Genomic DNA, 12500 nt, shown 5'->3' with positions numbered 1-12500 from the left:
TTATATTAAAAACTCTGTGTAGTTTTCGTCGATTATCATTAACATGAACGTCTTTGTTCCAATTAAATGACACTGAGATACAAAATTAAACGTAACGGTGCATCATGCAGTACAATCGAAGCAGTTTAGCTTTCCTCATCTGAGTCACTGAAGAACTCGATCTCCTCTATATCAGCTGATAGGATTTAGAAGTCTAAGAAAAGAACTGAGAGACAAACTAATACAACTCGTCCCGACCACTGACAATACAATCTAGGAAGATATCCGGAACCCACCCATGTCGCAGTTATAACATGAAACTGGATAGACGAATTTTGTCTCCTTTGTTTATTGGTGTTGATATTGATTTTCGGTATTTTATTACAGTATTGCTGTCGGTACATTTACGTATTTATCATTGTTACCTTCTTTTTATGAAACACAATCTATACATGTGGAATGCAAACAAAATGTTGTTCTTTTTTCATTTTATGTTCGTTTAAATTTCGGGAAAAAAAACTCACGCCAGCGCTATTTGTAAACGATTTCTGTTCCCCGAAAGTAACGACCCCCCAAAAGTAACGACCCCCCTAAAGTTACGACCCCCAAAGGCTGCTAATTCCGAAAGTAACGAGGGTCGCTACTATCGGAACTCTACGGTATACACTTTACTCCCACGGTGCCTCTCACCACCCAGGTGTATTAATGGGTACCAGCGAAATGCGGGGGGTACCGGTAACCCTGCGATGGACTGGCATCCCATCCAGAGGGGGAGTAGAAATACTCCTAGTCGCTTCATGCCATGGAAACCGGGATAAGCTCCGCTCCACTTGGCTCGTATGCAGACTTTACCTACCTTACCTTATTTATTTTAGCAAAGTGGCAACTACTAACCCTTTTGTTTTCAAAGAGTGAAGGTGAAAAAAAGTTGCAAATTTGCAAGGGAAATAATGCAGTCGGCCCTGACTGTTTTTTTCCGGGTCGTGATACATACATGTAAGTCGTGCAGGGGACTGCTCATGGTAGAGAGACTTTTCAGGCAAAGTACTCCAAGTAGGATTTGAACTTGGTATTTGTATTCCCTCATTAGACCACGAAAGGCTACGTGATGAACTATGGGTGAAATGTTTATTAACGAATTGTTTGTGTAATCAGAAACGAGTTTTTGTGTTTTCGTTGCACGCAATATCCAGTTATCATTTGACTTGGTAACACATAATATTCTCCCGGTATTGTTTAGGAAAACAATTGAATATTTTAAAATTCCATCATAGAAACTTGTAAAGCAAGTGTTTACTGGTTTTCATTGGAATCAATGCCATTAACAACAGTCTTCAAATGTGAACAACTATTTTAGGATCGCACTGAACCCGTATAGGCCATTTCAGAATTGTGCAGGGAACTGGGGCGAGTTTCAAATTTGAACCGATCGATAAATTGACACACCATCACATGAAAGGTAACAACGAGATTGGCCATCTGTCCAAGTTTGATGCTTTTAGGTCAAACAGAGACCATCTCTAATTTTGAGGCTGCGTCCACCAAAACCATTTAAAGAGAAAGTACGGCCTAAAAAAAGTTTATCTGAATCGAAAGTTCTTTACCTGTGTTGTCATGCTTGACCACTCATTTGGGCTTAATGCATTTAAATAGCCAACAATAATGCTTCAAAAATGAAAAACCTCGTCAGCTGGTCAGCAACCTCGTTCTGGTCCTGTTTTTCTCTGTCCTTGTGTGAGCTCATTTCCATTAATTAATTAATATATCACATTAAAAATTAAAGTGTAAGACTACACTTAAAAATGGTGTAAAATTACCCTGAATGGCTGTGTAGTGATCTTGCCAGCCCCACTACTCTTTTTGGAAGGTGTAATTTTATCCCATCTAAAAAACTTGAAATTACCCCAAAAAACGTATAATTCAGCCATAAAATGAAGTGTAATTATGTTTATTTATCATCAATTTATAAGTAAAATTACGCATGATGCTACATCGATGGGTAACAAACTCAAGCGAATAATTACAATCGCTTACTTGAGTAAAAAATGCACAACTCTAGATTCACATTTCTATAAGTTAGCCTAGGGCCATTAAGGTTGGTTTTCATATGAACACAGACGGTCGCGGATCGCAGAAAGTTCTTCGATCGTCTGCGATCGTGATCGCACACAATCGCAGAAGGTAGAACCAAGTTCTCTCGCATTGACAGGAATTTTGTATGAATCGAAGATTTGGTGAGCATGCTTTGGCAAGAAAATGTATGTATTTGTGCAGACTTGAGTATAATAAAAACAAAACATTTAAGAGCAACGAGGTGGCCTCCCGAAACGTTTAGTATTCATTCGCCTTTTGCAACGATAAAAATGTCATCATAATTCGGGAGTTCGCCCACAATGAGGATAAATGGAGGACAATCTTGCTTCAACCCAGGTAGCTCTTGTTCAGTAGGCACCACCTGCATATGTAAAATGAAGTGGAAAAGAACAGATGTTATAAACATTATAAAAGGTGCAAGTTACATCGAACTGCATGAGGTGCGCCACCCGCCAGTTCAGATGGAAATTATACTACATAGTACACTATAACAACTAAATTAACTGCATGCTTAGATCTACTTTTGAAGTTGCATCGAACTGCATGCGGTGCGCCACCCGCCAGTTCAGATGGAAATTATACTACATAGTACACTATAACAACTAAATTAACTGCATGGTTAGATCTACTTTTGAAGTTGCATCGAACTGCATGAGGTGCGCCACCAGCCAGTTCAGATGGAAATTATACTGCATAGTACACTATAACAACTAAATTAACTGCATGGTTAGATCTACTTTACAAGTTGCATCGAACTGTATGAGGTGCGCCACCCGCCAGTTGAGATGGAAATTATATTACATAGGTAGTACACTATAACAACTAAATTAACTGCATGGTTAGATCTACTTTGCAAGTTACATCGAACTGTAGGAGGTGCGCCACCCGCCAGTTCAGATGGAAATTATACTACTCAGTACACTATAACAACTAAATTAACTGCATGCTTAGATCTACTTTTGAAGTTGCATCGAACTGCATGCGGTGCGCCACCCGCCAGTTCAGATGGAAATTATACTACATAGTACACTATAACAACTAAATTAACTGCATGGTTAGATCTACTTTTGAAGTTACATCGAACTGTATGAGGTGCGCCATCTGTCAGTTCAGATAGAAATTATACCACATAGTACACTTTAACAACTAAAGTAACTGAATGGTTAGATCTACTTTACAAGTTGCATCGAACTGTATGAGGTGCGCCACCCGCCAGTTCAGATGGAAATTATTCTACATAGTACACTACTAGTTGTGCCTTGCGGCAAGTGCCAACGAGGCAAAATTGTTTTATGTCGCTGGAATGTGTGAAAGTTTGACACAGAGGTGAAATTATTTTACTATAAATGAAAGTAGGAAAGGAAGAGTGTGAAGTAACTCTGATAAGAGTCTTGGTCTTGAAGGCATAATTTTCATCACGTTTTTGAAATGTGGAATGTTGAGGGAGTATTACTTAAGTTCGAAGCAATATCTTGTGATGCTGAAGTGTTACCTTAGTTTACTGGTTGTTTGAGTATTGTTTGAATAAATGTGCACATGAATTTTCGTTTAATTTTTTGATTCAATCAAAAAAAGATAAATACATCAAACGCATGAAGGTTTTTGACTGAACCCTTGGATATTACATCGATTACACTTTATTTACACACTTTGAGAGTGTTCTGTCTGAGTCCAAATATTAAACATCATACTCTTTGTCCAGAGAACGGTGGATTGCTTTTGTACGGCTGCCGTAAAGAATAAGTGACAGAAAAAGCATGCTGATCATAAATCATGACAAAATGGTATGCTAAAAGTTAACTATCAGTATAAACACAAGCTCAACTATTACACTGATGGCGTAAAAACTTTCGGCAGCCCCGTGTAGGGAATGTGTTTCATTGGCGCAACTCGAACTTTCACGCACATGGTGATGAAGGAAAATTATAATAACAATAATAATAACAGCACTGTATTTCACATTGAATGAACCCTGAAAGGCAATGTCTGCTAAGCTAAAGAACCCAACATTTAGTTGTAGGCTTGTAACGGCGATTAACCAGATAATAAATGTATTGAACGCAATTGCAATAGTCAAACAATATTGTCTACCCCCGCTTTGTCCAAGTTGTGAGTGGTTTTAATTACGCAACGCTGGAGTTCAAGGACATTTCTTTGTGCTATAAGAAGATGTGTTATAGTTATTTGTTCAATTCTTTGATCTGAAGTCTTTAAAAACGTGTCAATCGACGAAAGAAAGCACTGGTTTAAAATTGACAAGCAAACACGCTGGTTCGAAATTGACAATTGAACACGCTGGTTCGAAATCGACAAGCGAACACGCTCGTTCTGTCCGAAATTTGTAGGTATAACCCTATTCCTTGATCAGCCGCTGCTTACAATTCAATTTACAAACACGTAAGGCAACTACAAGCACCTCCAATCTCACTAGCTGTATCGTCCGCTGAAACAACACACAAACCACACGATGGAAGCGACACATGCAAAAACGTGACTTCACTACCCAACTATGGAGTATTACTTACACCCAAATATGGTCAAAAAAGGTCCCATACGCTGAGATGAGATTTTTCTTCTGTACTCACGTACGGCTCTATGATTTGCCAACTCGACGGTCGACCCCAGAGGGTCGGCCGCCTCGTTGGCAATAACAACTAAATTAACTGCATGGTTAGATCTACTTTACAAGTTGCATCGAACTGTATGAGGTGTGTCACCCGCCAGTTCAGAACGAAATTATACTACATAGTACACTATAACAACTAAATGAACTGCATGGTTAGAATACTTTACAAGTTACATCGAACTGTATGAGGAGCGCCACCCGCCAGTTCAGATGGAAAATATACTACATAGTACACTATAACAACTAAGGGGGTGTTTACATGATACCGTTACGAGTTTCATTCTGGTACGAGTTCATCCCGGTTCTTACTTATCGCTCTGTATTTGTTTACATGATACCTGTGAAAAATCTCATACCAGTACAACTCATACCGGTATGAGTTCATCCCGGTAGTTGTACCGGATCGAAATTCTCATAACGGTATGAAACGTTATACCGGTATCATGTAAACGCTACATTGACTCCCGTTCCGGTACGAGTCGTCAAGTCGTGGTGGACTGGGACTACCGTAAACGTCCATGTATAAGCCGCACTTTTTTTCACAAAATTGACGGCAAAAATCAAGGGTGCGGCTTATCCATGGATACATCTGTGTTTGGAGTTTTAAAAAACCTAATTAATATTCATACAACTTCTTAAGATCTCAGTAAAGAAACATAAAAGAAACTGAGAGCATGTTGCTGTTGTTCATTGACTTTTTAATGAGTGCATGGTGGCTCCTAAAGGAGCCGTTTGTGTCTTCGAGTGTTTATCTGCGAATCTTGCCCTCCAAGAGTTCTTTCAAGCGATTAATTTTCGCTTTACTCGAACAAGTTAACACCAACCTACAAGGAATATCCATTCCTCCGCACAGCTGCTTGCAGTTACGTCTTCAGCCAGACACTTCCATGCATATCTTTCCACCACGTGCGATAAAATACCACAAAATTCGCGAGTACTCGTGAGGTAAATGGCCGACTGTTTCATTGTCATTGACCACCTTCTCGGCAAATTTGTCGACTGCATTATCAAGCTCCTGTTCTGCATGAATTTTTTCGCCTATTGCGGGTACATCTTTATAGAAGTGGCCACGATACCCAGGCCCTGGCCCAGACTCCTCCCCACATTTAAAGCTTGGCTACTAAGCACTCGTTCGTTTTGTTTCAATATCGAAGGAATTTCAACTTTATGGTGAAACCTTGATCGTTTGTCCTTATTGGTTTATAGCAATAGAACATTACTCGAACTTCAAACTTTATTGTATTACATTTTTTTCCAAAATCTGCACTTCTAAATTCAGGGTGCGGCTTATCTACGGATGCGGCTTATACATGGACGTTTACGGTATTGACGCATGCGTTGTATTTCTAAATATTGGACGCCATTATTGTTTTGGTTCATGCATCATCCCTGTGTCAATATTTGTGTCGTCCATGTAAACGCGGTATGAAATTCACAACTAGTACCAGAATGAAACTCGTACCGGTATCATGTAAACACCCCCTAAATTAACTGCATGGTTAGATCTACTTTACAAGTTACATCAAACTGTATGAGGTGCGCCACCCACCAGTTCAGATGGAAATTATACTACATAGCACACTATAATATTTAAATTATCTGCATGGTGAGATCTACTTTACTTTCAATGTCATAAAAGAAGCACACCACAGGAAATGTAATTAGAGTAGGTCAAAAGAAGACCTCAACACATTATTGAAACAAATACATAACAATCAAACTTTATCACATCATGCTGAAACACAACACGTTACGTGCAAATAATCATCAAACCTCGTCACATAATAACAAATCTCACCACATAATGACAAAAACACACCACAAGACAAGACTTCAAGACCAAAAGAATAAAGATTACATGAGAAAGTTATAGCTTTCCATAATTCTTTCTTTTTCTCCACTGTATTCTACTACTTCCATTTCATCATTACTCCTAAAACAACCCAAATCCTGACCATCTTCATTGAATTAATGACATGCAACTGTTTGGAAGTTCAGATTTGACTTAAACTTATAGAAAAAGAGGGTAAACTACACTTAGACAATTCAAACAAAGGAAAAACTGTTCCCATAGCAGTACTAGCCTAATATAAAGGACAGGAAAACAACATGGAGTGAACAGTTCTTACCTGTCAACTGTCTTTCACTTCAGACTGAAGTGTTGCTAGTGGTTGTCTGTAGTTGACTGGCTGGCTGCACTATGTTGCTGAGGAATAAATAGGTGTATCTTCATCAGTAAGAACAAATGGAGACCTTACACTAATATCTCCCAAGGGATATTTGTGCTGAATTGTAATCTAACCTTGCACAGCTCTATTAATTTCTTTATTCTCAAATTCATTGCTTTCCTGAATCAAAGAGCTAATTTGAATAAAATCAGTCCAATTCCACTGAACAACACTTTGTATTTAGCCTGTGTGGTGACCGACTGGGAAAAAAACGATTGGAAAACAAAACCGAACCGGAACAAACGAACAAAGAATGAAACAATAATATTATTATTGCAAAAGGAGACAAAGTACACCAATTAAACCAATGGAATAAAAAACAGAGATAAAAGTTATCTGGGCTATAGGTTGGCCAGCACTTCACAGTCTGGGTTCAGCAATGGGTTACTCATGAAGTTCTCTTCTATTTAGCCCTTCACGAATGTTTTCACTTCGTGACACGTATGTCTTCCTCTAATGCACCTGTCAATTGAAACCCCCACCCCGGGGAAGTATGGGGCATTAGCCTTGGAGTAGAAAAAAAATGTGATAATGCCCCATATACATGGGCCCTGTTTTCTTTCTAAACCCCAAGTAAAGTGAAAAAATTCCCCCACCCCTGGGACAAACCATGTCAAATAATGCCCCAACCAACCTTCAGACCCTGCTGCATGCCCCACACAGCCACTCTCCCTCTGGCACGTTCTCCCTTGTAATTCCAGCACAGGAAAAGTGGTACCATTTAAACTTGCAATTCTGCCCGTCACACCCGATCATATCCTCCTTCAGATTAGGCTGTCCACACATGCATAAGATGTCATGATCACTATCATCTGATGATTCTGCATTTTAAAATGAGACCAAAACTGTTAGTTGTATCCTCATTAAGTATTAACAACAGGCAGCTTTACATTCATTGATGAAGATTTTTTAGTCATATCAAACCTACCATCATAAGAATTAAAGGCTGATGCATCTTCACAGATTTCTGATGATGAGTCTGAAGAGTCCATTTCCCTTTGTCTCTCACTACCTGTAGTTGTGGCCTGGGATATTTCTGCAACTGCAACAATATATATGTTAAGTATCTCTCGTTTAACATCAAGGAACTTCAATTTCAACCTATTACCTTTTTTTGCTGCCCTTGTTGCGGCAGCCTTTTGGGGCCCTTGCCGTCTTCTCTATCTCACATCGTCCAGGTGTTTTAGCCACATTTTAGTTTCATCTAGAGAAAGGCAGGTCTTTTTTGCAAGGTCCTCTGCACCTTCCAGGATCTGACTTAGATTGCGATTAGCCTTGATACCATCATTATATGCCTTTTGCAGCACAGTGCTTGGGGGATTTAGGTGAACCACCCCTTCCCCTTTTTGAACTTTCTCATATGCCTCCTCGGGTCCAAGAAAGTGTCCACTGCATCTTCCTTTGCATTTGGTGCACTCCGACCCCCAGGGTTTTGACAAATCTTGTACGGGTATGGGGAAGTACGTTGTAAGAGGGCCTCCTTTGTACCAGCTATAAGTTGTCCCTTTATTCCCTTCTTGACACCTTTTGTGTGGGCATTCTGGTTTGTGGCACAAACTCAGTGCTAGGAAGTATTTAGGGGGCAGGTCATGTTTATGGTTTTGAAGGACTTTTGAGACACTCTCAAAGTGGTCATGAAGCTTTGGGTTATTTTTCTTCAATTCTTCCTTTTGTTCCTTTTTTCCAGATAGGTACACAAGCAGCAAGTTTCTTCTGTCTACCAGGGTTTTTGCTGCTTCATCACATTCTCCCTTAAAAAGCTGTATCTTTGCTTCACCGCAGGGTGCCCCTTGGACTCTTGAAATATAAACATCACTTGCAAGGTCCAAGTTTTGTTTTAACTGTGTTTCGTCAAAGCCTGTAGCTGTGTTAACTGCCCCTCCAAGAGTAGATGGGATAAACAGGATAGAATGGGCAACAGCAAGACAGCCATTCATTAGTTCGACAGCATTCAGATATGACCCTCCTGAGTGTCTGGATGTTACACATGTAAAATAGTGATTTTCCATTGGATGTTTCTCTGCCCATAAAAAGGCAACTTCTTTATGTCCTGGTCCCTCATCTCCAGCACCATCAACTCTTACACACCAGGCATTTTTAGGGGAACCATCCGGGAGTTGGAAAACAGAGGAGCGTTCTTCTTTGTCTTTGATCATTTGAAGATCAGCCATGTGTTGCGAAGGGGACTTGTCATAGATAACAGGGGGCTTCACAATCCCAACACACGTCTTAGGAGTTGTTTCTGTTTCCATAAACAGATATGATGATGTTTGTAGCTGGGCTGGATAGCTATTAACAAAATCAGTTCGTGTAGTCAAATCTGGCTCATTGGCTAACTGCACTCCCTTGTGCTGTTTGTGTGTGTACGTTGTCTAACCGAAAACCCGCAGCATCATCCCTATTAAGTGCCACCTTATCAAGTCCATCCTTTAGCTGTAATTTTTCTAGTCCTCGGTACACAGCATTATTCCAATGTCCATCTGGGTTCATCCCAACAGAAAAGCCTTTCTTGATCTTCTGCATGTGATTTTGGCTACCCCTTTATACCTTTTTGCCGATATCCTGTACTTGTTTTTTACAGTGCAGAGCTGTACTACAGTTCCATAACTTATCTTTGTTTGATACTTTTCCTGCAAGTGTTTTTGTATTCTTTGAAAGGTGACTTTTGGGCCTTTTTTGATATTACCATCAAATGTTAGTACCCCGGTGCACCTCCATGCATCTGCGCCTACTTTATTGGATCTGACAAATTCTTCTATATCCTTTCCTATGTTCGGAAACTTGTTCACAATTTGTGAGACACGTTTGGGTACCTTGCGTTTCAGAAGCCGCCTTTCTGCTTTTAAACGTGCAAGCTGTCGTTTTTCTTTTCTCTTTATTTTCTGCCTTTGAATCTTAACTTGTTCATTCAGGTCAGCAGTCACAACACTGTCAGGATCAACAGTGTCTGAGTCACTCTCACTCACCCATGCATCATCTCCCATTGCTTTCTGTCTCTCATATTCAAGGTAGGCTTGTCTTGACATCTCCACTTTGTTTTTCTCTTTATCTGTCAAATCCACATTCTCAAGGTGGTCACTGAACTCAGTCAATGCATATACCAAAGTATCTTCGGAGTAATTTCGCAGTAACATTCGTAGCTCTGCCTCAAAGGCAAACCAGTTGAGTGTGTTGTCTCTGAGCATTAGTAAAAGGTGATCCATTGAAGGTACAGGTGATACACAGTGGTCTATTCTTTTCTAGAGGGACATCAGGATCTGCAGCTGGTCTAGGTTGTTGAGACTTGTTTGTAACAGCAAGATTAACAACAGCTGCAGAAGCAGTTTCCAACTCATCAGGTCCCTTGTTCTTCTCATCTGATATTCATTCACAGTCTCTTCCTTCTGAACTAGACAGTTGGTCTACAGCACTGTCATCATCTGAATATGTGAGTCCAAATCCGTCTAAGACAGCTTTATCTTGAAGTTTTGCAAGGGTGTCAACTGCATCTCTTAATTCTTTAAACTCTTTTAAAGTACTATTAATTCTAGATTCTTGCTTATGGAATTTTCTAAAACCATACAAATTACTTGCATTGTTCTTTGATAGGTTTTGCCCTTTACAGCATGCGTACTTTATGAGAAGTCTATCAGATTCCGAACTTGCCAAAGTACACAAGTCTTTCAACACCTCCCTTGACATCCAGACTGAAAACATGTCTTTCCTTGCAAACATTTCTCAGCCATGTTAATAACCCTAGGGATGTCCACACCTTGCAATGTTTCTAGAACATATAATCTCTGTGACCCAGGCCCATTTAAAGTCATTTGAATAAGTCACAGGCATTTGTAACAATTTTCTAACAGCCTGTTCTGCTTTGTATTTAACTAACGGAAAGTAACGTTTATGAGAGGAGGCCAGTTCAACAACACATTCACCAAGGATATGCTTGCCAAAGTCAATCAATGTTGCGCACTCTTTGCATAATGAAGGGGAAGCATGCTTCCAGTGACAAAACAAAGGCCTGATAGTAATAAAGTCTTCTAAACTGAACACTTCAGGTATGGGTGAAACATAAATGCCCTCAGATATTTTAAAGTTTTTTATTCCTCCTGCTTTAAAATCCATATACATCTTCAGTTTTTCATTTTGGTTTGAGGTCTCAGGCCGTGACACAAAAAATGACCGGATGTGTCACCTTTTTGCATCTTATCAGCATTTCCTTCCACTTCCACCTGCTGCTTATTAGGACCTTTTTCATCTGAGGTATCATCTTCCATGGTTTTGTTAACACTGTTGTCTCCTTCATCTTGCAGAGGATTTTCTGTGCAATCCCTGGAATGATCTTTAACATTGCTTTTCTCTGTGATACCTTCATTACTATTCTTATCTCCTGTTGATTGTTTCGTCACACCATGAAAAAGCTTGGTTTGCTTCAAGTCTGGTTCCTGAGCCTGATCTTTACACGTCTTCTTCTTCTTTTGGTACGTCTTTGACTTAACATCAAGTTTTTGGAGCTGAGTGGTTTCTGACTGTAGCTTCCTTTTCCTTTCTCTTATTGAAGCAATTTCTTTACATTTCTCAGCAGCATGCTCATATTGTTGAGTAGCCGAGTACTTTTCTCTAGATCTTTCTAAAAATCTCATCTGGGAATCCAATCCTTGAATGTCTTCTTCTATTTCAGCAAGCCTTTTACTTCGCATTTCCTGGGACCACTTTGGCTTCTTAGGTTCTGATCCTGAATCAGGGTTGGCGACTTTCCCAAAAGCCTATAACACTATCTGTTTTAATATTTTCTGGAACCAATTTGACATTGATCATGCTGTTATCCTCCACATTCTGTTCATTCTGAAATTGCAATTAAAGGGGCGCTTGTGTTCTAGTGTGAACCACATAAAGGAAATGTATGATTTTAATATCCTTGTGCCTGCATTCTGAGCTTGTGCTTGCATTCAAGTGAGAACTAGGCTAATAAGCATTTTAGATGCAACACAGCTGTATACTGTCTGTCAGAGGCTCTGGGGACAAGTGAAACTGGAAGTCCTAGATTTAAGGACTTCCTTTTATGGAATGTTTAACCCAATAAGGTTGAATTTCTCCAACTACCAATCCTATTCAAATGGAAATAGGCCACTTTCGATATATTAAAATTCAGTCTAAAACAAAAGACATCATCTCGAGGCTCTGGGGAATAAATATAAGGATTTGTATGAGTTTATTCCCCAGAGCCTCGAGATGATGCCTTTTGTTTTGGACTGAATTTTAATATATCGAAATTGGTCTGTTCAAGATGGTGGTCACCAGAGCCTCTGGCAAACAGTGAGAAAGAGGGTCTGAGAACAAGATTGGATGCAACACAAATGGTGGTGAAGGGTTATACCTTTAGGAACACCTTTGGATAGTTTTTATTCTGGGAATATTAAATGATAATCCCTACTGGTAGGATTCTCAGCATTATTTTTTGTCAGAGGATCAATAGCGGCTTTTGCTCATAGGGATTGTTTTCTTTTTCAAGCTAAGGATTAGTCATCATCATGGGTCTGACAATACTATAAAATTACCCAAGACATTTAATTTGATCATAATTACTAATA

General features: G+C 39.6%; 2 protein-coding genes across 3 annotated transcripts in view; one reads left to right on the top strand and one right to left on the bottom strand.

Moving 5' to 3' along the window:
• The window catches only part of LOC137997338 (uncharacterized), a 36168-nt gene that overhangs the window by 967 nt on the left and 22701 nt on the right, over window positions 1-12500 (bottom strand). Inside the window, exons 4-8 of the mRNA XM_068843274.1 lie at window positions 8036-11754; window positions 7856-7969; window positions 7562-7748; window positions 6829-6905; window positions 1-2434 (exon numbers count right to left, since the gene is read on the bottom strand). The exon at window positions 1-2434 is cut by the window's left edge and continues 967 nt beyond it. Of these exons, the coding sequence (XP_068699375.1) occupies window positions 8088-9179 (1092 nt within the window). The 5' untranslated portion in view covers window positions 9180-11754 and the 3' untranslated portion in view covers window positions 1-2434; window positions 6829-6905; window positions 7562-7748; window positions 7856-7969; window positions 8036-8087. The remainder of the gene's footprint in view (window positions 2435-6828; window positions 6906-7561; window positions 7749-7855; window positions 7970-8035; window positions 11755-12500) is intronic.
• LOC137997337 (kazrin-like) overlaps window positions 1-12500 on the top strand; it is a 52353-nt gene that overhangs the window by 25356 nt on the left and 14497 nt on the right. The gene's annotated exons all lie outside the window — the stretch shown is intronic.

The sequence above is a fragment of the Montipora foliosa genome, chromosome 3 (genome assembly GCF_036669935.1).
Source record: "Montipora foliosa isolate CH-2021 chromosome 3, ASM3666993v2, whole genome shotgun sequence".
NCBI lineage: Eukaryota > Metazoa > Cnidaria > Anthozoa > Scleractinia > Acroporidae > Montipora > Montipora foliosa.
This window is presented reverse-complemented; position numbering and strand designations above follow the sequence as displayed.